General features: G+C 52.3%; 2 protein-coding genes across 4 annotated transcripts in view; both read right to left on the bottom strand.

Annotated features, from left to right (window-relative positions):
- CPNE9 (copine family member 9) overlaps positions 1 to 6,383 on the bottom strand; it is a 28,141-nt gene extending 21,758 nt beyond the window's left edge. Inside the window, exon 1 of the mRNA XM_004368300.1 lies at positions 6,379 to 6,383. The gene's annotated coding sequence lies outside the window, so the exon portion shown is untranslated. The remainder of the gene's footprint in view (positions 1 to 6,378) is intronic.
- MTMR14 (myotubularin related protein 14) overlaps positions 726 to 26,329 on the bottom strand; it is a 48,704-nt gene continuing 23,100 nt past the window's right edge. Inside the window, exons 8-19 of one of the 3 annotated variants that reach the window (XM_004368302.2) lie at positions 24,352 to 24,422; positions 23,655 to 23,729; positions 18,473 to 18,539; positions 17,223 to 17,308; positions 16,828 to 16,904; positions 16,510 to 16,546; positions 14,251 to 14,321; positions 13,414 to 13,472; positions 13,104 to 13,242; positions 12,233 to 12,412; positions 5,001 to 5,156; positions 726 to 1,509 (exon numbers count right to left, since the gene is read on the bottom strand). In XM_004368302.2, the coding sequence (XP_004368359.1) occupies positions 1,326 to 1,509; positions 5,001 to 5,156; positions 12,233 to 12,412; positions 13,104 to 13,242; positions 13,414 to 13,472; positions 14,251 to 14,321; positions 16,510 to 16,546; positions 16,828 to 16,904; positions 17,223 to 17,308; positions 18,473 to 18,539; positions 23,655 to 23,729; positions 24,352 to 24,422 (1,202 nt within the window). In that variant the 3' untranslated portion in view covers positions 726 to 1,325. Of the gene's footprint in view, positions 1,510 to 4,873; positions 5,157 to 12,232; positions 12,413 to 13,103; positions 13,243 to 13,413; positions 13,473 to 14,250; positions 14,322 to 16,509; positions 16,547 to 16,827; positions 16,905 to 17,222; positions 17,309 to 18,472; positions 18,540 to 23,654; positions 23,730 to 24,351; positions 24,423 to 26,329 lie in introns of those variants that run through there. The other 2 variants (XM_004368303.1, XM_023737340.1) reach the window with 2 other exon arrangements.

Below are 26,329 nucleotides of genomic sequence, written 5' to 3'. Positions count from 1 at the left end.
TCTTCCTGAGCGGCCCCCTTAACAGTCTGCTCCCCCTCCCCCATTCCCCTGGCCTGCCTAGGTCTTTGAATAGGAAGAGTTATAACATCTGTTTTTATTAGCTGTGTGACCTTGGCAAGTTACTCGACATCTCTGTGGCTCAATCTCCTCATTGGTATAAAGACCATAATAGCAGCTATCCAGGTGTAAAATTTCATGGAGATAATCCATGGAAAGGGCTCAGCACAGGGGATGTTGTTAGTTGCTGTGGATTTCGACTCACGGCGACCCCACCTTACAGAGTATAACTGTGCTCCACAGGGTTTTCTTGCCTGTGATCTTTACAGAAGAAGAACATCACCAAGCCTTTTAGGAAACAGTAAATGCTCAATAAGCATTCACTGGTATTGTCGTCTGGCATTCTTTTGTTAAGAGCTCAGTAAACGGTGGCTGTTACAACAATCTAGCACTGCACAAGGCCTTTTGAACCCTCCTGACTTTCATGGTGTTAGAGAGACAGACACACTCCATGATGTCACACTGTGGACAGTCAGCTCTCCCTCCCACACAAACACCAATACCTGTCTCCAAAGCCTGGAAGCCAGTCCCTCCACCACAGGCAGGACTATGCTGTCTGCAGAACTTGTTAAAATGAAGACCCCACTCCCTTCCCCCAAAGATCCCAGCAAGTGGAGGCCAAATCTCAGGCAGCCCTGGGACTCTGCACAGATGAACAGGCTCCCTCTCAACAGCTTTGTGAGTACATGTCCCCACCTCACTGAGGGCACAACCATGGCTCAGGAGTTAAGGGGCACACTTAGATCTCTGGTTCTGTTTCACTTCTTCCAGTCCAAGGGAGGACACCGAAAATCTCCCAAATAGCTGCATATAAAGACAGCAACCAAACGAGGGTACAAGACAGTGGTTGTTCAAAAAGATTTATTTTGTGATCTGTGTCAAACTGCCTCATTCTCAGTGCAGGTGACCCCTCCTCCCCAGGAAACAAGAATGAGGTCAGGGTGGGGGGGGGTGTCTTCCATGAAGTCATGGCCTCCACAAGGCCCCAGGGAAACCTCAGTTCTGAGAGTTGATGGGGGATCCCAGCAAAGGCTGGGGTGGGGGGGAGGCAGTGACAAGAGGGGGCTGGCGGTCACCAGTCAGGAGGCTGAGGGTGGGAGAACCCTGTCCTTGGCCCTGCTCTGGCTTTGGGGCTGCCACGTGGATGATAGCAGGAGAAGGGAGTGAGGAGACCTTCCCCCTTCGCAGTCTCCCTTGGCTAGGCATGGCTTTGATTCCATCAGGGCTCAACTGGGAGGGGAGCAAGAAATCGTCGTGGGCCGGCTGGCTCACAAGATGCTGCTGCTGGTGCCCCGGAGTCCGACACCACGGGCGAACTGCTCCAGCAGGCCTCCAATTGCACCAGAGGGACTGGGGGCAGCAGCCTGAAGCCCCACTGTGCTGCTGTACGCGGCCAAGAAGGCTGAGCGCACCTCCTGCAGCCGTGTCTCCCGATCGCTCAGGGTTGCCAGCCTGTGGGGAAGGAGGGAGAGAATAAATGCATTAACCTGGGGCAGGACCCAGCACCCTCATTCTCAGGGGAGCAGCCCTCACACCAGACACTGCCTCTCCTGGCCTACATAAGGCCAGAGTGGTCCTATGGCCATACTAACCTTGGGGTCCAGGCCCCAAATATTTGGTCCTGTTACCCCATTCCTCTCAGCTCTCTGTTCCCACTTAGAAGCAGCAACTTTTATTGGGTTCTGACCTCTTTTAAGGTCTGGGGAAGGGAAGGTGAGCGGGTAGTCTGCCCACGGCTGTCCGCCTCCACTCCTCAGGGAGAACAAGCTGAGGCTCAAGTCTCACACCTAAGAGCAAGGAGGTGGCCCCTATAACAGTGAGGGACCTCAAGATCAGAAATCAGGCCTTGGCTGATGAAAGGCTTCAACCTTCTTGGGGCCAGGACTTGCAGCACTTCGGAGGAAGCTCTTGGCAGTGCCCTGGAAGAACCCACAGGTCAGGGTCCACCCCCTGAAGCCCCTGTGGCTCCAGCTGCACCTTAGTCGCTGTGGTCCCCAAGTAAGCAGCTGGGAGGTGGTCAGCTTTCCCATCAGGATGCCTGTTCTGATTTTACTACCTCCTTTTTCTCCCCTGCCTCTAAAGGTACTGATCACAGAAGGAGGACGGCAGGAAGCCCCTCTTCTCTCCTTGGCCTGGGACTACAGTCAAGAGAAGAACAAGCACATGCAAACTCAGGCCAATCAAAGCATGACTTCTGTCTGAGGCTCTTTGATTTCCTGAAGATTTTTTTATCAGAAGAGGCTCGAGGTATGAGCCACACCCAACCTCTGGACTCAGAGGTGTGCAGTCTAGGGCTGGGACAGATGTGGCGTCAGAGAAAAGGTCAGTACTCACATGGTGTCTCCTGGGGGGCTCTCTCAAGGGGTCACAGACTGCAGGAGATGAGCCCTCACATCCGACTGACCCCAGGCACTAAGATTAGTCCTGACCACCAACTTCAATTCATATTTTCCCCCAAGAAACCAGTTCCTGGACAATCCCTCCCCAGGGATTTGTCAGAGGCAGCAGCAATGTACCCAAATCCCAAGCCAAGCATGACTTGCACCCTATAGCTTGATGCTAAATGGAAGCCCTGGGTAAGTCTGGCAGACAGACCAGGCCTCAGCATTGAGGCTAGACAGGACCCTAGGGAAAGTGGATTGGTGGGGGTGATGTGTGCTTGTGTGTGAGAAAGAAACAGCAATAGCAGGTTCTGGGGCAAAGGAAAGCCAATTAGCTCTGGGAGCAGCACTAAGAAAATGGAACTGATACTGATTCCTGCAACACCATGAACGACTACCTAAAGTCTCTCCTGGAACTTGGGGGAGACACATGGCCCTAGATCTTTACTTTCTAATTAGGTTTACACAGGCGGGAGGCCATGTGTGCTTCCTCGGCCTCCCCTCACAGCATAAACGGGAGAAACTGAGGTTAGTGGTTTGCATTCACAGAACACCCCCAAGGTATATACATGTGCATTCTCTCTACCCTTCACTTCCTCGGAGGCAGAGGGAAAAAGACTACCACCATTTAGAGACAAGAAAACCAGAGCCCAGAGAGGACATGTGATCCAACTGAGGACCCACAGCGTCAAAGGCGGACAATGGGCAGACAGGGACTAGAACCACTCTAAGTGCCATTCCCTCTCAAGAGATGAGCAAACAGGCTCAGAGAAGTCAAGGCTGATACCCCAAGACACAGCAGGTGAACAGAAGAGCTAGAATGTGGACCAAGTCTCTCCAGTAACAAAGCCTGAACCCACATACTGTGTGATCTTGCCAGGACTAGATCCTGACCTCATCCTCTCCCCGCAAATCTTGGGAGGCCATGAGATCACACAGGATCTAGCCCTTCTCTGGGAACCACCCAGAAGCCTGAGGGTGGGCTAGCTCAGAACTGCTTAAGCCCTGAATGGTAGGTTCTGGGCAGGGTGGTCTGGGGCTGGAGTTGCCTATTTCAGTGGCTAATGCCAGGTAAGGGGTGCTACTGGGCAGTGGCAGAGAAGTCTGCGCTTCCTCTAGAGATGGCACTTTGGCCAGTTTGGCTGATCAAGGAAGTCCCTACAGAAAGGCACAGACAGTACTTTTTTTCCCCCCCACTACAAAAACTGAAGATAGAGATCTTGTTTCCGGCTGAGGGGCATGGCTACCTGGACGCTGTGCCAGGCAGTAGTGGCCTCTGCAGCCTTTCAGCTACTCTCTGGCTGCAGGGACTACCACCTCCATCCTGAAATCCCAAGGCCTGGCCCTGCCTGCCTGCCCTCCACAGGCTCCAGGGCCCTTTTCCTTCCCCACTCCTCATGGTTTGGTGGGCATGAGCTGCGTTCTGGTCGGCAGCGGGGGGTGGGCAATGAATCCCCAGCATTTGAAGTTCATCCAGCCCATGGTATGGAAGCAGAGGGAAGGCTTGCTGAGGGGTCCTCCGGCAGCCACATCTGAGGAGCAAACCCTGCTCCCCAGGCTGCCAGAGTCTCTCCCCTGCCTGACATCTGTGGGGGGCAGAGCAGGCAGCTTCCACAGAGGCAGCCTCGCAGGCAGATGTTAACCGCTGAAGCCCAGTACTGAAGCCTTGGGGGTAGAGGATTTTCTGGGCTTGGGACTAGTATGCCCATCCAATTGTCTTTCCTGCCCAGAGGTAAAAGCAGAAGACAAGAGGAGGAAGGGACAGAAAGGAACCCTTGGTCCTGCTCAGAAGAGCACAGCCCTCTGGCAAACCCAGCTCCTTTCTGGCTCTGTCTCCACCATACACCTACCTTCACTACCACCCCCACTGTTCTGCTTTCAAAGGATTCTCACGTCAAGCAATGCTTTGGACAGAAATAGAATTTTCTATAGTTACAGTCCAGCCAGCTTTCCCTTAGGGAACGCCCCCAGACACCGAGGATGGCTTCAGAGGCTGGGGTGAGCGAACACAACCCCTAAGGCACTTCCTGAGCAGCCCAGAAGTCCTCCTTCACACCCCAGGGGACTGGGCGCAGCAGTGAGGGTTACTAAGCTGTCAGGAGGCATAGGAACCCCAAGCCAGCTCCCCGGAGCCAGCCTCTGCTTCATTCCTATTTTTGTTGTTATTGAGAATATACACAGCAGAACATACAGCAATTCAACAGTTTCTATATGTACAATTCAGTGACACTGTTTACAGTCTTCAAGTTGTACAGCATTCTCACCCTCCTTTCCTGAGTTGTTTCTCCTCCATTAACATAAACTCACTGCCCACTAAGGTTCCTATCTTACGAGTTGCTGTTGTCATTTGGTCCCATGTAAATAGTTCTTAAAAGAGCACAATGCTCAAGGCAGACATTCTTTACTAGTTAAACTACTGTTTGGTTTTAAGAAGGCTTCAGGGGATATTTTTAGCTTAAGGTTTAAAGATTATGTTAGGGTAATAGTTTCAGGGGTTCATACTGCTCACTAGCTTTTGATATGGGCAGAGGAGCATCCTGCCTTCTCAAGCAAGACACTTACAGACAACTGTTAGGGAGCTCATCCGGGAAGCTGAAAGGGAGAGAGGAGTCTGTGTGCAGGACAGCCCGTTCCTGAATACTGCCACAGCCCGTTACCATCTGCCAGCTGCCAAAGTCTGTGGAGAGAGAGGATCCGGGCAGGGGATGGTCCACTGATCTGGGGCAGAGAGGAGAGAGAGGGAGACGATGCACAGTCAGTCATATGCCTGACGGGGCCCTGGAGGGGACAGGAGGCTGGAGTAGTCCTGGGCTGTGGCCACAATGTTCTGTTGGTGGGGCATCTGCAAAGTCAACCACTATTTCCAAAGTATAAAAAAGCTGGATAGAGGTCATGAGCAAGAAAGAAGAGCAGACCATAAGGCAGGCTCAGCTGAGAGAACAATGCTTCATGCAAAGACTTCTGGGAGCAAAGGAGCAGGAACAAAGCTTGGTGACAGGAAGTGAGCCAGCAACCAAAGCCTGGGGTCCGGGCATGCCTGCCCTGGTGACAGACACAGCAAGTATGATCAACAACACTGAAAGGAAGGAAGCCAAGGCTGAACCAGGGAGGCAGGACCACCTCACACCCTTGGCATGGAGATCTGCAGGGTGGACAGTGCAGAACCCAGGGCCACCAAAGGACTGTGGATGGCGGTGATCTGGATTGAAGAGTAGGCTGATGAGAGCCCTGACGCCCCCCTTCCTCTGCAGCTGCCCTTCCCAGAGCCATAGTTTGCATTCACAAGCATCAGCCCAGCAAATTCACTGGGCCATGCCCAGAGGGAAGGGCTGAATCAGGCAGCCAACTTGACAGCTTCATCAGGCCTTTCAGATGGAGGTCTGGGGGAAAGGGAGGGAGAGGAAAGAGGTGTGCTAGGAATCTACTGTTGCCACCTCCTCCCCACAAACAGCCAACCCCTCTTCCTGAGCCTGCTCTGTTTCTGGGCAGTAGCCCAGCCCATGGAGAGGTGGTGCGGAGACATCAAACAAGATCCTTCTGTTGCTACCCCAGTCTCCAGGGTGCATCATCTTTGATGTGTCAGCCTTTATGAATGGCAGAAGGTGCTTTTGTAGGGACCCAGAAACAGGGCAGAAGCATGAACAGTGATGGTGGTGGGGCAGAGAAAATCATTCGGTGACCTAGGCCAACCCAGCTGGATGGAGTCAAGGGCTTCTAGCTGGAGGTCCTGTTGGGTCACCAGGTCAGCCTTATCTCAAGCAGCTGCCCCCGAGTGCAACTCTGGCAGTCCCTAGCCAGCCCCACCTTAGAGATGAGGAAACGGCAGCCCAGAGAGGGTAAGACACATGCCCACAGTCCCACAGCCAGTGAGTGCAAGGAGAGACTTTCGAACCCAAGTCTGACTGACCTAGTACCGAAGATCTGTCCTGAAACAAACCACCTGGAGACCAGGGAAAACAGATGGCTTTCTACAGTAAAGCTGCCATGAGTTGGAATCCCTGCAACATACAGACTTGCCGCATTCATTACTTCTGCTCAGCTCTAGAAGGTATATGGCAGTAGCACGTGGGATGAGAACAGGACATGCTCTATTACCTGATGGAAGCCCCTAGTACCGACAAGGCAGGACTTCCTTGTTTCTAGACAAGAGGAAAGTGGCAGGGCTCGGGCGGTCTGTAGATCAGAGACCGCTTACCAGACAAGGGCAGGCCACAGACCGCCAAGTCTGAAGACTGCCCTGCTCTTCCTCCAGGTCATGTGGAGACTTCAGTCAGCTTAACCCTTCTCCGAGGGGCAACCTGGCTCCACAAAGCCCATCTACTGTTCAAACCTGAGGGCAGACTTTCTAGTTTTAGCAGTTTGTGGGAAAACAATTGCTAAGAACAGAGAGCACTGAGGGAATGGAAGAGATGCTGACCAGAGGAAGCAGGGCTCCTTCTTAGGCCAGGAATGAGGGGAAGTTTCTATGCCCCAACCCCGCTCCAAAGGGAAAAAGGCGGATAAATGCAATGTGGTTACAGACAGGTTCCCTCAAGGATTCCTGACCCCCTAGATTAGTCACTTCCTTTGCTTCTCCCAGTACCCAGCAGGCAGCACCAACAGACAAGACCTGCGCTTGGAGCAGCCAGGGGACAGCTGTCAGGGCGGATTAGGCAGCACAAAAAGCAGCAAGGTGCTTGTTCCCAGGGAGATGGAAAGCCGTCGTCACTCGGCGCAGCCATCTCTGCAGACCCCTGTATTTTTCAAGATTGAGGACATGGGCTCCAAGCAAATCCCCCTACGTGAGGCTTTTGTCAAAGAGAGTTGCAAAGCACAGCTCTGTTCTGCTCCTGGGTTTGAGATCAGGGGCTGTGCTAAGCAGAGATGTGCTCATAAATGCCAGTCTGAGTTAGGGGGCGGGAGGGGACATCTAAAGGAGAAGAGACAGGTGCCAAAGAATGGGCCTGCACCTGCATACCAAAAGGGAGGAAAACCTGCAAGTCTGCCGGAGCACACAAGTAGCTCCACTCGCCTTAATCAGATCGCAAACTCTCCTCTCCTGCACTCTCGTGCAAGGGCAAACAGAGTGGCAGAAGGGGGTCTGTGCTCCACCACCTCTGGTCCCCCACTATGAGACTGAAAAGAACATGTGACCAGTCCTCAAACTGGAGGCCTGGCCTCAGTCCAGACTACGGAGCCAACAGCACTTCAGAGGCCAGCTGTCCAAATGTCTGGGCACTTGGAGGGTCCACATTTCTGCCCAGGACGGGGGGCTTCTCAGCAAAATGTCTTTCCTTAGAGAGAAACAACCCTTCTTCACAGCCCTGAGAGAGCAAAAATTCCAACTCTCCTTCCTACCTCTCTGTCAGACGCCCTGTCGCAGGCCAACTTGGAGCAGGTTGGAAGGAGGCACAAGGCTATTCTGATAAGCAGAGATGGCCCAACCCACACAATAAGAAATGGGTCTGGGTGGGGTACCAGGCCTGGCCTTTTACCCAGTTGTCCTGGTGCCGGACATAGCCCACAGGCCCTGATATGTGATTGATGAGGGCAGGTCCTGAGCCACAGCTACACTGTACTGAGCACAGTAAATGTTCACTATGTGCCAGTACTTTGCTCCATTATCTCATTTAAACCTAAACTTATGGCATCTAGGATCATTATTCCCACTTTAAAGATGGAGCTCACAGATGGGAAGTAACTTTCCAAGCCACAGAGCCAATAGTGGCAAAGCTGGGATTCAAGCCCAGGTATGACCGAGCCCAAGCAGCAGCCCCATGATGCACTGATTTTCCTTCCTCATGAGGTGTGGTGGGGGCCTCAGGGATGGGCACATAACCCCCAACTAGATTAAAACTCAGTGCTTCTGATCTATGGTTGGAAACAGAGGGCCTCACAAGACCCGTGGATGTGCAGAAGGAAGCAGTATGTCCCGGGAGCTGCTGCTGGTAACTAGTTTGCTACTATTAGAGAAGCTGGCCAGAGAACAAAGCTAATATGTAGAAAGAGGCAAGCAGAAAGAATCACAGGAAAATGAAGCTGGAGTCTTGATCAGGCTGTGCCTGAAGGCCACCTTTCTATCAGACTTTTCCATACGAACCAACAGCATCCTTTATCATTTAAATCTTGTTATTTCCATCTGCAAGCATCTGAACTGACATAAACTTGAAGGTACACAGCTAGGAAGGACCCTGGGACCGCCAGTCTTAAGCCCCTGATTACGGTCTAAGTCTCTGATTACAGAGGAGAAAACGGAAGCCCAAAGACATCAAGTCACTCATCTGGGGCCACAGAGAAAATTACTCTTTGATTCAAGATCTAGAATCTTGGATGTTCAAGGGGTGGGATGTCATCTCACCCAAACTTTCCCCCACAGCTGATTCCCAAGGCCTCCCTCTCATGTTGCCAGATGGCTCCACAGCCTCTGCCCAAGTAAATGCTTTCAGAAACTGGGACTTGGGGAAGAGTCTTTCAGTTCAACAAGGGTCTGAACTCAGAGGAACTGACTTCTGAAGATACTGAGGGCAGGATTTCCTAACACATATGAAAAGAAACCTCTCTCCCTGCAGCCTGGCCTTTAAACATCCATAGGGAGTGGAGGTGATGGGGGTGAGAATGGAAGAAAAGTATCACAGAACCAGGGACCTGTGGGATTCCTACAGTAGTATGAGAAGTATGCTGGGGTCCCAAGTTTTCTCTTCTGGGTCTTGAGCTGGCAATGATTTTAGACTTCTCACCACTCATTCCTGGTGTGGAGCTGTGGCCCCATACAAGAACACATCAAACATGGAACAGAACAACATGTGTTACAGAAAGCAGTTTGGTTTCTCTGAGACTCGGTAAAGGCTGCCTCCTTAAAGACAGCCTGGGACAGAGCTCATTGCTAGGGGAGTTAGCTGGTAGTGGTGATGGGAGGAGGGAACAGCTAACTGAGTAGCAGAGATTGGTTCCTATGTTGCTATGTAGCTATTCAGCCAGGCTGCAGGATGTCCCTCAGCCACACGTTCACTGTTCGTCATGCGGCTTAACTTCATGCTGGACTCAGTGGTGGCACCATTCCTCCTGGCACCGGCAATACTGTGCTAGCAATCCCCCTACACCAATGAACATCTGACTCCAGGGCAGAGACTAAGGCCAAACACCACACCAGGGCCTGGGGAGGCATGTCAACTGGAGCACTGGCCTGCTCCTTCCCAGCCCCAGCCTTGTGACTGATGCGAGATTTAACAAGGGTTCAAAAACACAGCCCAGTCAGAAGCCGCTGCAGTGGCAGCTAACAATGCAAAAAACCACCAGTCTTCCCAATGACAGAGGCACAGGGTTGGGGGTGGATAAGAATCAGTGCCCCAGAAAATCTGAAGAAAGGAAACAGGGAGCTCGGAGAGGAAATGGGGAGAGTGCTCACACACTGTGGGGAATGCAACCAGTGTCATGGAACACTTTACCTACAAACTATCACATGGGAAACTAATTTGCTCTGTAAACTTTCACCTAAAGTACGATAAAAAATTAAAAAAAATCAGTGCCCTACAGAACTTTCTTCCCAACCCGGCCACACCTACTACTGAGAACAAAGCTTTACCAATTCCTTTCACAGGTGAGACCTGCTTTCAAAGCAATATACGCTTGCAAAATTTGGAGCATATAACACCCACACGGTTCACATATGAGAGTTCACATATGAGAATTCTGGTTGTCATAAATAGCTTTACAGGGTTTCTTTCCACATAGCTCCTCCTACTGCATTTAAGAGCTGATTGGCTATTGCTATCCAAGAGGCAGGGAAGCTAATGGCAGGATCCCTCAGGCACTTTAAGATACTAATTTTTAATGTTAATGGAAATACATTATCAGAATACTCCAAATCTGAATAATCTAGTCTTTCAAAACCTATTGCAAACTGGCATCTAATCCAAGAAAACCGTGTTGCCAGCCCATCCCAGCCCCAAGGGGGCATTCCCAGAAGACAGCGGCAGAATCATCTAACATCTCACACAGCCCACCCAAAGCTCGGAGAAGCCTTTCGCCCCACTGTTCTTTGGTCCAGCTATCCTTGGCTTGGCCAGGCCCCTGCACACAGGGCTTCAAGGCCAGGAGGACACTTCCAACCCCCCTCAGCCTCCTGAGGGGGTCACCCTGGACCGGCCAAAGAGTCTGAATCACCCACCGCAGGGAGAGAAACACTGGTGAGGCTGAGAGAGGTGGGTAGGGGCAGCCTTCTCTCTCCTCCCCTGAAACTATCACAAGATCGGAAGGTAGGATCTTTGGCAGGCAGAAGAAAGGGATGATAATAAGCTAGGGGTCTGGGGAAGTGTTGGGGGGTACCTTGGCTTGGGAGCCCTCAGCAGTCTGGCCAGCTCAGATTGGGGTATGACCCAGAAGACAAGGGGAATCTTTTGGTTTCTGTCCCAGTTGTGCAGCCCAGCTCTGCAGGGAGAATGGAGGCAGGGATGACAAACAGGAGCTCAGCCCAGAAAAGTGAGGGTCATGCAGTGCTGTGGCAGGCACAAGGGTGGCGGGCATGCATGTCAGCCCAGTACGGAGGGTAGGAACGAGCACAGGCCAAGTGTGTTTGTCTCCCTGGCACCATCCCTCTGCTCAGCCATGTCCCCCAAACCTCCTGTGGGGCCAGAGGATCTGTGTGGTCTCATTTAACAGACTCTGCTATAGCACTCGCTGACATTTTCATGTTCTGAGTTACAGGGCTCCCTGTCAGATGTGAGCACACAGGGTCTCCCCTGGACAGTGCAGCCAGGAGTTCCTCCTCACCTCACAGCTTATCTGCTATTCCTATGTGGGGAGGTCCCCATCATTCTCCACTGCCTGATTTTGCCACAGAGTCCCACCGAGAAAAACCAAAGAGGATGGTGATGGGAGGAAGGTTCCAGAAGTTTCAAAAGGTCCTTCCTTAACAGGCTAAGACTGTTACCGAAGAGGAAACTGAGCCCCAAAGTCACATGACCACTACACGGCGGAGCTGGGCTTGAGTCTGGGATGGAGTCCAAAGCGCATCTCTTTTCTGTCAAATGTTCCTTTCTCCCTGGAGTTTATTAAGGACCTCTTATGTTCCACACTGCTTTGTTCTCCCCTTCTGGAGAGATATCCTCAAGAAATTAGAAAGAAATTCACAACATTCTAACATGTAAAAAAAGGTATAAAGCAGCTAAAATATGCTTTCTCCAAGGGCCAAACCCTATCCTTCAATCCTAAGTCTCTGGCCCAGGGCTCAGCTTTCATGACATCCAGGACACGCCATTCCTGCAGCATACCCAGCCACACTTCTGCTGCGTCCATCCAGGCTGAGCGTGCCCTGTCCAACTGTGTCATCCTGCAGGGTTTGCCCAGCCACAGACATCTAGCCAGCTCCCTAGCTCCCCTCACTGCCCCCAACTCAGGCATGGAATGTGACAACAGGACGGACTCAGAGCATCTAGGTCCATCCTCTTCAATCAGAGCATGAGGTCCAGAGGGGGCTGAGGCCTGCCAGCTCCTGCCCATCACATCATGTCACTGCCATCTTTTGGTCTTCCCATCTGCCAGGCCCCAGGAAGAAGGAGTCTCTCAAACCACCCTACAAATTAGCCCTTGCTCTGTGCCAAACACAACCCCATCCTCCCAACAGTGGCCTGGCTCACAAAGCTTGTTGATTTCCACTGGCCTCCTGGATACCACTGCCCACCAGGCCACACACCACGGCACGAGATCTTAAAATACCAGCAAAGGCAGCTCAGGTGCTGGAATACTTGCCTCTAGCCTTGTTAGGAGGAGGAGCCTACCCCCCTCCACCAGCAAGGGGGGACTCTGGAGCTCCTCACCTAGGTTTGGGGACCTCCAGGGGACTGCTACCCATCCTGAAAAAGTTGTCAGAATGGTTTGAGGACGAGGAGCTGGAGGACTTGGCCTCCACCAGCCCATGGTGGGAAGGCAGGCGGTCCTCCGAGGGCTGCGGCCGGCTCCAGAGCACACTCTGTGGAGAGGACGAGTGACTCTTCCTCCTGCAGTGGAAGAGAAGGGTTGTCAGGCTGGTGGCTGCCCCGCCAACGCTCAGGGCCCAGCCTCTCCTTCCTCTGAGAAGGGGCCTACTCAGTGCCATGGCAGCAAGGACTGGGTCTTCATGGCGGAACTGGGATCCAAGTAACACTGGCCTACTGGCCTCAGAGTCCACGTGAGAAAAGGGATTAACTTAGAGCTCAGAAACTCCCTTCCCTCTCAAATGTTATGCAAAACTTGAGCTATTTGTCTAGAAAGAAAGTTGCTAGTTCTCCTCAGATTTTCAAAGGAACTGACCCTCAAGTTCCAGTTCCCAATCATCACCTTGTGGCTTTTCTCCTGTTTTCTAAACTGGCTCCCTACCTCCCAGGCAGATGACACATGGGAGCTCCCTCAGGGAGTTCCTTTAACACCAGCCCCCCTTCTCTTCACTTGCCTGCCTGCCCACCCCAGCCTAGCCCTGCAGGTTCTTCCTTCATGCCACAGGGAGCCCCCAGCCCCTTAGGCACCTGGGCCAGCATGGATGGCGCTCCTCCCCAACCAGATGGCTGGCCTCAGAGGCCCAGCAGAGACAGCAGGGGCACGGAGCTGTCCTCTCAGGCCTGCTGTCGGGGGCCCTTTTGTTCCCAGAGCTCCCGCCCTGCTCCCCAGAGCTGGTGCCCTGGGCCACAGCTGTGAGCAAGACTGGCTCCTCACCAAGCTGCCTGAGTCTGTGCTCCTGCTGGGACCAGCTCCACAGTCTCGTAGGTGAAACTCCCAGCTGCTCCTGGGGAGCTCTCCATGACCAGGGAGAAGTCGCTGCCAAGGCTGGTGGTGCTGCCACGGTCCCTCCGCCCTGAAAGAAGTCAGTGCCATCAGTCAGCATACTGTCTTCTCCCAGTACTGGTCCCCACCTCTTCCACACCATACAGCTGGAAAGAGGAGCTTCTAGAACAAACAATTCCTACATGGTCGATACTCAGAAAGATGTGCAGAGGAAAGGAGTCTGCTGAGGCATGGCACTCACTCAACATGTAGAGATCTTCCAGGGTGAAGCCTGCATCCCGGGCTGACAAACTCTTTCTCCTGTAAGCAGACACCCAGAGCAGAGAATTCCAGATCTAGCTGGGGTCTCCTCTGCAACACCACCCCTCCCCAGCCCCCTACCAGAAAAGAGGCTCCAAGCGGCTGACAGCTCATGGAGACAGTCCTGCCTAAAGAGTGTTATAAAACGCTAGGCCCACTTCTGGGCCTCACTGCCTGGTTCTGATCAACATATGGGTACAGGTTTCTGAGGCCAGGAAAGCATGCTTCCCTCTCTCAGCTTAGCCCTGAGAGTGCAGGTCTGGGAGCTTGCATTAGGCTGGCAAGGGACTCAGAAAAGACACCAATTCCCAAGGGGCCCTATGGCAACTGCCAGCCAAGATGCCCATTTCCCAGGCTGGAAGCACTTTTGCTCCATCGTGGTGGGCTGCACCGTGGTGCAGGCATGCCTTCCGCAGTAACCCAAGGCGGGCAGGCCGGAGGCTCAGCAGCTCTGCAGGGGCAAGGAGCCTGAGGAAGTGGCAGAGAGTATGGGAACTGGGATCTTCCTGTCCTTGGGCTGCCTGTTCTCTGCAGCACCCTGCCCCACTTGTCCGGCCCCAAGCCTTCAGCTATTGTGACTCCAGGCTGACTTCAGCACTTGGCCTCTCCTGCAGAAATGCTTCTCTCACCTCCTGGCCCTCCCCAGGGGCCCCTACTCTGGCCTCAGGCAGCAGTCAGGCAGGTGACTGCCAGCCTGCCAGGCACTCAGTGAACTAGGCAGAGCAGGAAGAAGATAGCAGGAGAGGCCCCGCCCAGAGCACAGCAGACCTCCCCTTACCTATGTGTCTTCAGAGCACAGAACTCCTCAGAGGTGATATGCTTCAAAAAATTGAAGCAGAAGAAGAAAATCTGAAACAGACCAAAAAGCAGCGTGCAATGAGAAGACGGCCTTCCTCAGGGAGAAGACTCCTGATGGCAGGATTCCTGGGGACAGCAGCCCCACTTTAGGGACCCTGGCTGGATATTCTGGTCTAGAAATGGTCTGGGTGTAGAGAGGCTGCAGGCCTGGCAGACGCACTTGGGCTGAGGAGCAGAAGGCAGGGACAGTGTTTCCTTCCTGGGAATGCCGAGAGGTTAAGTCTGTGATTTTCCAAATCCTACCTTCAAACTCAACACACGTTTGCATGCTGTGGAACAGGATAAAGGAAATGATGGCTTCTCCTCTCACTTCCCTTCTAAGGACCCCCCAAGAAGAGAGGCTAACAGGGAAAGACACCTGGAGAGAGAGAATTTGGGGGCAGGGAGATTAATGGACATGGCAGGAACATGAAGGGAAAGGGATCAAATTGGGAGGCAGCCCAGAGACAGGGGGTCAGAAGGGCTGGAGCCCACACTGTCAGGAGCCGAGACGTTCAGGTCTGAAACTGAGGTAGCTCAGGAAGAAGAGCGCGCTGGGTCCCTGGCTGCAGCCCCCCCTCCACAAGCAAATCCCCTTTTCTCCCCAGTCCAGTGGATCTCCAGCCAGTGCACAGAGTTTCTGGCTCTGCAGCTTTTAAATAAACTCTCCAAGTGACCCTGATATGGGGGGTCCAGAAACCCCTCCCTCAGAGAAATACCCACATGGTTTCCCACAGAGCCCCAGAAGACTGCCTTAAAAACCCAAACCACCCGGGTCAGATCAGCATCAAAATGTTGTATTACGTAAGATAGGTGTGCTCACTGCAGACTTTTTAAGTCTTTAATATGCTAATGAAACTGAACCCTGAAGGGAGGGGAGGGGCAGAGCAGGCAGGGTTTCTCTAATATGATGCCTGGTTTTCTTAGTTTAAAAACACCATTTTGAAGCATCCTTGAGTAAGTGGCTGGTGAGGGTAAGAGAACAAGCCCCCATCCTGAAGACGAACCCTCCCAGCTCCGCAGACCCTCTGGCTTATGCGGCGAGTGGCCCCAGACTGGCTCGGCATCTTCCGTCCAGATCTCTGAGGGCAGCATCTGGCCTGCTTTTGGTGGGGGGTAGGCAATGGAGGGCAGAATGTCCTGGGGTGCCAGCAAGTCTCATATGAGAGGCTACAAAGGGGCTTTACGCACTGATTTCAATGCCAAAGTAGCCGCCTCTAGCAGAGTTCCTGGAGGGGTAGGCTTATGAGCTGTGCAGCCCTGGTAGATGTGATACGTTCTCAGAAAAGATGTGGGAGGGAGAGGAGCAGCCGAAGGAGAAGGAGGAACAAAAGGAGGAGGCACAAGCCTGGGAGGAGGGCAGCCTCAGGAGGGCCTGATAAGGAAGAGGCTGCAGGAATATTGGGGGAGGGGGGAAGGAGAACAGAAGAGAAGCCCCACGATGGGCATCCAGACTCCATTCTCTGAGTGAGGCTGGCATGTTCAACATCAGAAGCCTCTGGCACAGAGGTTAATGACGTGACCCAAGGTCGCCCAGGTAATAAGGACGACTGGGATTCAAACTCAGCCTGACTCCAGGTCTGTGCGTGGAGAAAACAAACATACCAAACAGTCAAAAGATGCTCAAAGTAGTAACAAGGCTGAGAGTGAGGAGAGGCAGTGACACTGATGACGTGTGAAGAGGAAGGACGAGCAGCGCCAGGTGGGAAGGGCAGTGCCTGCCCCAGGAGGGATGACCGTGGGGGTGCTGGCAGGACACTGCATGGGTGGGGGGTCTTGGGGCTTAAAAGCTGCTAAATGGGTATGATGGGGAGGAGAGGGCAGAGAAGAGCTTCTATGGTTTGGAGATATGGATAGGGGACACCGAAAAGGACTTATAAATTGGTCTCTGAGTGCAAAAAAAAAAGACGACAGCAGACATCACCGTAAGAAGGATGGCAGCAAAACAAAGGGGAGAGAACTGACAACAAAGGTTGCAGGTGGCCTTGCACCCCGCCTAGGGGTGTCTGCCCAGGAGAGGAGCCTGAGGCTCAGAAGGGAGGAGCGCTGCCCTGGGCTGTCCCCACCAGGCCCCCCAAGGAGAGTGGGGCGTGGACAGCAGGTCTGACCCCAGCACGCAAGCACCAAACATTCTCTCCTCTTCTCAGCAACAGAGCCATGATGCCCTGAGCTGTATGCACAGACCGGGAGCAGGACTCACCTCCTCTCCTTTGCTGAGCCGATCTACCAACATGTGTCTGAAAAACAGACAAAGAGGATCAAAATGAGCAGCCCCAAGACAAGACAGCCAACAAGGGACCAGAGTCACGTGGGAGAGACCGCATCCTTGGCACCAGAGCATCAGGTGGGGCCTGATCAGCATGTTCAGTCCTCTCAAGGGTGTGGGCTCGGCCTCACCTCGGTACTCAGGTCACGGGAGCCCCCACACCTACTCATGTGCAGAAACTCAGTCATCAAAGCATCGGCTCCACCCTCTGACCCCCATCCCATCCCCAAACCTGCATTCCTCTCAGCTTACCCAAAGAGGAACCAGTCATAGGCCACAGTCAGGTAGAGGATCTCAGCAGGCTTCAGGGATGTGTGGATCAGCCCATCCTGGACAGAACAGGGAAGACATGACAAGATCCGAAAGCTGCCGTCCCATGAAGTGAGCAAGAATAAAGCCCCACCCTCTCCTCATCCCAGGAGCGAGACCACAGCCACAGGCCCAGATGACAGCCCAGGGCCCTGTGACAGCAGGGAGTGGTAACAACCAATCCAGAACAGGTTTAAGCAGAACACCTGCTCTGAGCACTGGGGGTCCACCCCAAATCTCTATACTTTCTGGAGACAATCCTAGTGCTCCCAAGAGGGAGATCTTGGTAGGGGCCTCTGACTGCCTCCTGACCCCATTCGCAGCCCATCCATACTTACAGCCCACAAGGAAAGGCGCAGGAGAGAGATGAAGAGGGGGGTCCGATCCCAGCCCGAGATACAGTGCACTAGCAGCCCGCTGTCATCTACACAGAACCACAGAATAGGAGGCCCAATGAGATGGGGCTGGCATGAGGGAGCCAGTCCATCCCTAGTCTCCCTCCCCGACAGCGGGCCTCCCCAAGGTTCTTCTCCAACCTAGTTACCAGAAAGGGGAGGGGTGGCGGCCAGCTGTCTCTGGTCTGCAGCACCACTTCTTTCTGTTGGCTACAGGTCTCTGTGCACTTCTGGGGAGTTCAGCCTGGACAGTCCTCTCTGCCCAGCTCATTTAGTGGGCTGGCCTGCATCTCTCAGCCCAGTGTTTCTCAAGGGGGCACTACAGGTATTTGGGAATGGGACAGTTCTTCGCTGTGCTGTCCCATGAATCGCAGGGCATTTAGTATCCCTGGCTGATACCCACCAAATGCTAGGAGTCCCCTCACAGTTCTACCATGCCCAACTCTCCAGACACACATTTCCAGAAGCCCTCTGCAGGCAGTGTTGCCCCACTGGAGAACTGCTGACTAGCTCAGGGGCAGGAATGGTCTTTGCAATCCTGGCCATAGTAGCTGGTTCAAGGACAGGCACTGGCACTACCGGGACAGAGTTAGTCTCCTCTAGGGGAGCTAAGAGGTTAGGAAGTAAGTCTGGAATGGCTGCTGGCTGTGAAGCTAACAACAAACAGTGGGCATGAGAAATGGAGAAAGAGTCCTTATGTTCTTTAGGTCCCTGAACCTGCTCTTGGGACTTCTTGGTTACATTAGCCATTGGACTTCCATTTGTTCAAACAAGTGCAACTCTGAAGAAGCCCTGATTGGTACTGATGAGTTAAAGAGCAGGCCTGCTCTAGACACATGGCACACACAGAGGCCAGGCTGACACAAACAGCCAAATAGCTCTCTCTGGGCTGTGGTGAATGCCTCATCTCAGGCCTTATCTGTCTGCATTAAGGCTTGTCCTGGCCCACAGACAATGTAGATGCTCAAAGCATGCATGTAGTTATGTGGTAATGAATCCTTAATTTTGTTTTCCAGGGTTTTGAGGAAACAATAAAGCTGCCAATGGACAAATCCCACCCAGAATCCCCAAATCTCTCTCCCACTCAGCAGACAGTAGGTATGTGGCCTCATACATGTGGCAACAAGTAGGTATGTGGGGGTGTTATGAACCCAAAGACACAGCGGCTCAAGGGCTTGGGAAGAGACACTCACCATCACCGTTCACTATGGAAAGCAGCAGTTTCAGGTAGTTTTGTGTTTGTTGCACTAGGTCCCAACTCTGTTGAGGAAAAGATAAAAGGGTCTATGGGTAGATGTCAACTCAGGTTGGGGACTTCTTTAAAAAAAAAAAAAATGCTAAGGATTATTCCAGAGCAAAAAAGTACACAAGCTCTTGGTCACAGGACATGGTATTAAACCTCACATTCCCCAGCTCCAGCAGCCTCCTCAAGCCTCTCCCTAAGCCCCTCACACCCAGGGTGCTCTAAGCTGATGTGCACACCGAGAAAGGGCAAGGGATGGGCAACCCATGCCTCACACCCCACAGCAAAGCCATCAGTGACAGCATGTGGCTTTCTCTGGCTCCTGGGCTGCCAGGACAGCTGTCTAGGGAGTCAGGAAAGACGAAGAGCCTTCAGCCTGTGGCCAACATCTCAAAAAGGCCAAGTGGAAAAAGTCATTCCTTCCATTGTCACTGCATCACAGAAACCAACTCAAATACCAACCTTCTCATCAAACATGTTTCATTCGCTTTTTACTCTATTCATTGCATACTCTTTTGATGAATAATAAATGCTGTTTATTTGGCAGACAAAATCTTTTAAAACATGAGGCCCATGAGCTGGGAGACACAAGATAAGCAAACGCTGTAAAGAGGCTGGGGAACCTCTGTTTCAGCCTACACAAAAAGCCCAGGTCAGCCTCCGAGAAGCAGTCCACTCGGAATCTGGGATTCCGTGGAAGGCCTGACCCAGTTCTCGGCCCCTTTTCCCCGGTGGGGTGCAGCCTCTCCTCACAGCCGCCGATTAGCATGCTGGGCTGCGCAGAGGGCAGCGATGCCGGCAGAGAGCACTTCCTGGGGGGAGGGCAGACATGGCACCTGCAATTGGAATGGTCTTCCCAGGAATTTAAACCTGGCTCATTTACCTGACCCTCCCACAGCCCCCAGGGAGTTCTGACCCACTTTCGCTGGCTCCAGGACAGTGCTGTAGCACTGTGCTAATGAAGTCATTACCCACAGCAGCACAAGGGGTCTCTAAAGGCATCTGGCTCAACGTGTCACACGCACCATCACCAAGAGACTTCCTCTGAGCTGTGATTCGTGCAGGGTGAGGCACAGGAGGAGAGGGAGGCAGAAGCCACACAGAACAAAACGCAAGGCGGGGCAGGAGGACTGGGGGTGACTGCAGCTGCTAGGGGAGGGCAGAAACTGACCAAACCTGGAGACCTGCAGAGGGCGAACCACACGGTGACGATCTCAAGGTGACAACTTGTGATCAGAGAAAGCAGGAAGTTCACACTGCTCCCAGTGCTGGGGTAGGAATCACAGGCCAGTGAGGGCAGGGTTGGGGTTGATAGGGGCCCAAGGTCACACAGCTGAGCGTAGCTGGAGCATGCAGGAGCCCTGCCAGACTCCCACGTTCACACTCTTAGTCACGAGGCTGCATTGAGGGACTGTCCCACAGTAGCAGAGTAAGAAGCAAAAGTCTGAGGGGACTGCTGATCCTGAGAAGACCTGGGAGACATGTTCCATGAGAAAAATCCCCGGGGACAGGGCAGAGAGCCACACCTTGTTTTTCCATGTCTGGAACACTTTCCCCTGGCTGTTAACTCCTACTTATCCTTCAAAGGGCCAGCCCAATCACATTCTCCACAGCCGTCTTCTGCGGCCACTGGTCAATACCTCTATTACACATATGGTTAGCTTTTTGCCTTTTTTCCTAGACTGAGCCCCGCAAGGGCAGAGACTGTGTTTGTATCTCTGCATCTCCAAGGCATAGAGCTCAGGGAACAGTACCTCACTGACAGGCCCTATCATGGGCCAGCTGGAGGGGCAGCCTCCCCTGGACGGTGCCATAGGGCCAGCAAAGAACCAGTGTGCCTCTAACAAATTCAGCATGGTTGCCTAGAGAGTCGAACGACATACATGGACTGCTGCCCTTGGATTCCTTCAGGAACCATCACTATGATTCTCCTGAGGGCCTGGCCCTGGGGACATATGGTGAACACAGCAATGCCAGCCCTCATGGGATCACAGGAGAGAGAAGACAGCATAAACCAATGCAGGTGTGCTGACTAAAAAGGAGACCTCGAGGCTGTATGGGAGCATGTAACTGGAGAACCTAAAACCTGACGCGTGGGACTATTAGGGAAAGCTTCTTGGAGGTGGTGATGTAAGAGTCTAAGGAAAAGAGGGAGGGGTGGGGACAAGTGTCTCTGGGAACAGCATCTCCTGCAAGGCTGGAAAGAGCACATGGCCTTTAGGGAGCTGAAAGGAGGCCAGGGTGGCTTAAGGAGAGCAGGGAGAGAACAGGCAAGATGGGACTGCAGAGAGCTGGGTAAGCCACGTGAGGTCTGTGGACTGTCTCCCGAGGAGAACCAAGTCAGTGGCGGGTTTTCAGGCAGGGTGACAATGGCAGTCCTGACCTAACCCCTGAGTGCTTGCTGTCTGCTAGCTCCTAGTCTGAGAGCTTCCTATTACCTTTCCCAGTCACTCCTAAGAGTGGCCTATGGTCAGGTCGAGATGCACTGAGATGATGGAGGACTGGACTAGCTAGTAGCAGAAGAGATGGGGGTCAGATGGCTCTGAGAGCTTCAGAAGGGCAGATACCGAGAGACTGGTGGGACTTGACGATGGACATAGGGGAGAAAAGAACCCAGGGTTCAGGCCTGGGTGAACATGGTAGCTTGTCCTACAGTAGGGGTGAGGGTAGGCTGGGGAGAGGTGGCAGCTTGAAGGGACACCTGCAAAAGGTCAACAGGGGGAAGCACAATGGGAGGCCTGGTAGCTCAGCTAATGGAGTGATTGACAGATGAGCTCCCTTGGGGAGACAGTGAGGAGTGAGAAGGCCTGAGTACCTGCATGCTGAAGGGGCAGAGAGAGAAGAGTCCATTCCTGGCTGAGGCAGAGGATGGCAGGAGGCCCAGTGAAGTAAAGGGGCTGAGCTACACTGAAGGGGTGGGCCTCATGGAACTAGGGCCTCTGCAGAAAGCCTTGCTTCCAAAACCCTAGCCCTGCCCTCCTACCTTTGTCCCTGGAATTTTATTAGTGTTCATTCCCTTGAGTTAGCTGGCAGCCTAGTTTTAATTATTACCACTAAAATCTGTCTGGTAGTTCAGTCCGGAGAACACTGTCACGCAGTGATCGTATCTGAACCTCACCACCACTATGAAATAGTGTCTTTAACTTCACTTTACAGAGGAGGGAGCAACGTCATTTGCTCAAGGCCACGGAGCTGGAGTGAAGGGCCAGGCCAGCCAGGCCTAGACCCCAGGCTTCTGTCTACAAGCAAACTCCTCCTCACACACCACTAGACCCCTTTCTAAAGGGGCAAATATCTTTGGAAGGATCAGCACATTGAATCCCTACAGTCACACCTTATTTGATGAGTAGTTTATCAGACCCAGTTTGTACCTGCAAAAGGAGGAAAAATGGTGCCAGAAGGACCAGAAGGATGGCTGGGGTAAGGTCTACTTCAGCATACAACAAATTAAAAAGGGAGCCCACCAAAGCCTAACTAGGTAGAGCCTGGAACTTGAGACAAGGGGACAGGCTCCACCAAACCTGTTCCTTCTCCAGGCCACACCAAATAACTGGCACACTCTCCTCCCCATGGCCCTCTTCTAGGGAGACGCCTGTGCTGAAGACCTGCCATCACCCAAACTCACTCATTCAAACACTTGTTGAGCATCTGCTTTGTGATTAGGTGCTGGACATACAGAAACAAAACAAGAAAATCACAGCCCCTTCCTCTACAAACCTCCCTGCTTTCGGGAGAGCCAAGTACAAAGTGATGTGGGAGTACATGGCTCCTAACACAGGCCAGGCCTCTCTGAGAAAGAGCGACCTCAAATGGATGAGGGCTATCCAGACCTGGGGACAGAGGAAAAAGAGGGGAAAGGGATGTTTCTAGGTATTCCCTGGCTCAATCTTTCAAGTTTTTAGCTCTGTGCCAGCCTCTGAGTTGGGGACGCCTAAGCAGATCTATCAAGCAGTGATCACAGCAGAGGGGAAAAGACAATGGCAGGCACCCTACCTGCTGGGGGCAGAAGAGAAGAGGCAGATTAGGGATGTCTTCTTGGAGCAAACACCTGAGCCCGACGCTAAAGGGCAGTGTGTCAGCCAGACCTGAGGAGGCTGAGCAGTGGCAGCCAAGCAGGGGACAGGACATGGGGAGGGTGGTGAGAAGAACAAGGCAGCCTCATCCTGGCTGAAGCAGGTGGCGAGTAAGGCTGCTGGCAGCCCCTTTGGGCCTATGTGGCTTAACATGGTAGACAGATGGTGTTATGGATTGAGTCGTGTCCCCCTAAATGTGTGCTGGAATCCTAACCTCTACACTTGTGGATGTAATCTCATGTAATCTAATCACCTTCCAAAATGCAATCTAATGTAATGTAATCAATCAATCAGTTGAGGTCACGCAAGTGGAGGGTGAATCCTAAACCTGAGTTATGTAAAGAGATTAGACACAGATGTGCGCGCAGACACAAAGGGGAAGAGAGAGACCATCGGACGAGGAAGGTAGATGCATCTTCAAACCCAGGAACTCCAGGGATTTCCAGCAGCTACTAGAAGCTGAAATAGACAAAGAAGGACCTCCCTCTAGAGCCATACCCTGAATCTGGACTTCCAGTCTCCTACACTGTGAACTGTGAGAAAATAAATTGCTGTTCTTTAAAACCACCCACTTGTGGGATTTGTGTTACAGCATTCTAGGTAACTGAGACAGCAGATGGATATCCAGTAAGACTATGGGCCCTTCCATGGTGGACAGTGTCAGAGAAGAGAAACACAATGGAAATAATTTTTAAAGTTTCTATGAGCAAATGAGGTCAGGCAGCTCTGCACTTCCTCTGGCAGAATACATATTTAAAAGAAAGAAAAAATGAGAAAAAGTCACTCAAGCCCAGACATGGAGAAACAGACTCCAAGAGGTCCTTTGGAAACAGAACCCCCTGGTGGACGCAAACCTCTGAACAAGTAACCTTCAGAAAGCTTTGGTTATCTGGGACAAGGGCAGATCAGGAGAGAGAGAGTTAAACAGGTAAGCAGACCCTCCCTTTCCTGGAGGTGAGAAGTCAGGGGAGTCAGAGGGGTCTGAGGGCAGAAGCAGGTCACCAGGCATCTAAGGGACCCTTCAGTCCCCTCCTGTCCCCCTCGATTCAGGCCTCTCACCTGATACTGGCTCCAGTCAATGTTCAGAGAACGTTTCAGGGAGTCAGGGATGCTCAGTGGGGCATCGACGTAGTCCTGGGGACAGAAAGACACCATGAAATGTGAGCTGGCTACAAGAAGAGGCTGTAGTGATGGGAGCAGGTGGTGGCCCTGTCACTGAGCTGTGACTAAGGAACTATGAGGACCACAGGCAGGGGGCATCAGCACAGCTCTTGCTTTCTCCAGGCCAGATGCCTGTGCTACTCTGGGAGGGACAGTTAAAAATCAAAGTGGCTAGATCACTGTGGCTAAACGGAGTCTGTCAGTCAGACATTTGAGCGTTTGCTATGGAAACAGGCACATCAACTTGTATTCCGCCCCCAGCAGATTTCCTGTGGTCTGCTCCTCCCGACTGGGGAAGAAACAGAAAAGCTCCCGGTCTTTACACAGACAACTGGGAGAGGAAGGACTTTTTTTCTCTTGTCCCAGAAAAATTCCTTTAAAGAAAGGAAGAGATTAAAAGAGGGAGAGGAAAGTATATATGATGAGAACTTAAACATGTATGTACACGGGAAAGAGCGAAAGGAGAGAAATGAGACTCATTAGAGAAGAGAAAGGAAAAGGGTAGCTTTCCCCAAAAAGATTCCTTGTTGTTCTCCTTGGACTCCCTTCACAAACAAACATTAAGACCCAAGATAATGAATGTTATTGCTCATACCTGCTTCCAGTTAAAAATAAGCCCTTCAGCCATATAATCCCGGTCCTTATATTCCTTGAAAAATTCACAGCCTAGAAAAGAAGAGCAGAGTTATTACGATACCCTACTTCCCAGCCTGAGGTCTCCTGAGATGCCCCGGACTAAGCCAGGGGCCCGAGTGCTGACAGGCTGAGGTGGCTACCAGCTCATATGCTTCTCCAGGCTGATGAGCCCCAAAAGAGCCAAGGCTGACAGGAACAGGGACTAGACTGGGTGGGCAGGTGGGCAGGCGAGACCCAGGGCACGCGCCTCCATTGCTCTATGGCGTCCTGCCTGCCTTCACACCTCTCAGAAGCTCTCTTCACTTGCTCTCCCCAATACTGGGCACTTCTCCCTCCTTTTAGGATCCTCAGTTCTATGTGTCCCTGCAGTGCCAACAGCCAGCAAACAAACTCGTGGCTCACAATTTGAGCCCCAGTCGCCCTTTTCTGCCACCTCTCTAGTGATGGAGGATCACTCTTCCTCATTCCTAAAATGGGGGCAGTAATTCAGTCCTTTGATTAAGGACTGAATGTTACAACATATTGGAAAGGACCAAGTACAGGGCCTGAACTGTAACAGATGCTCACAGGCATTTCCATCTCGAACAAAGCTGACACTGGAAAAATCAAACTCCACTAGGGTAGGCCCACAGGGACAGAGAAAGAAACAGTGGAGAGAACAGGGCTTGGCAATATTCCCAGCTTTTCGCTTAGCTCTGCAACTGTGAACAAGTTGTTTAACTTCTAAGCCTTAGTTTTCTCATTTGTAAAGTGCTGTTTAAGGATAGAAATGATACACATAAAGCACCTAGCAGAGCACCAGCACACATGGCACTCAAATTGCAGCACGCCTCTCCTGTCACTGTGCTGCTGCAGCCACGAGGTCCCCATAGCTCTCTGCAGCTGAAAGTCTACTGCTTTGCTCTGAAGCTGCAGCCTGCTGCCTTTGGTCAGAGACAATGATCTTGTGCGTGGGACTGTGGTTTTCACTTGCTGAGTCTGACCACACACAGTGCGTATCCCAGGCCCACGAGGGGGGTCAAGCCACAAGGCTGGGAGAAGGCACATGGAGAGCAGCTTCTTGCAGCCGTTACTCTCAGTTCCTCAACCAGGGCGACCCACACTTCAGAGGTCACATGGCTTTGGCCATATGTCCAACTGTGGTGAGGTACCTGAAGGGAATAAACAGTTGTCTGAGTTTTGTGGAAGTGGCCAAAGGCCAAAAAAATTCACATGGAACTCTCCACCAACTCCTGGGCCAAGTTCTGTCCGAGGCCATGCCAGGGAAACTCAGATAGGTTCCTATGGACAGGAAGGTCTGGAGGGTGGGGCCAGGAGCTTCTTCTTGGGCTGAAGACCCACCCATGTATTTTCTAGTCAGCTCTCATCACACACACCCTTCTGCTCGCTAATCCCCCAGGCCTCACTGCTGATGGAGAGATCAGGAAAAAAGCCTCAGCTATATAATACTTCAGCCTATTCCTGGGTGCCTCACTGGGAAGGAGAAAAAAATATCCATATCAGACAGATGCCCTGAGCTTATGAGCCCAGGTTTAGAAGAGACACCAGTTATCTCCCGAGTGCCTGTGAAGTGTTCTGTTTTCCCAAACTAGCTGCTAAAATCAGCACCACAGGCTCCAGGCTGAGCTCAGACCAACCTATAGCATAAAAGCAGTTTTTGTGAGAAATAAATAGTATTAAAACAGGCTGGGTTCTTAGGGCAATGCCTGATGTTCATTGCCCAAAACAACCGAGAGGCACGAGGTTAGGGACCAAAAGGCTGCGGGCAGCAACTCACTCAAGGAGGAGCCGGATTAGACTTGTTCTGCAGAATTCTTCTTTTTTTTTTTTTAATTGTACTTCAGGTGAAGGCTTACAGAACAAATAGTTCCTCATGAAACAGTAGTACACATGTTGTTTTATGACATTGGTTAACAACCCCACAACATATCAACCCT

This window comes from Trichechus manatus, unplaced genomic scaffold (genome assembly GCF_000243295.1).
Source record: "Trichechus manatus latirostris isolate Lorelei unplaced genomic scaffold, TriManLat1.0 scaffold00001, whole genome shotgun sequence".
NCBI lineage: Eukaryota > Metazoa > Chordata > Mammalia > Sirenia > Trichechidae > Trichechus > Trichechus manatus.
The sequence above is the reverse complement of the archived record's forward strand: the minus strand, read 5'-3'. Positions and strand labels throughout refer to the sequence as shown.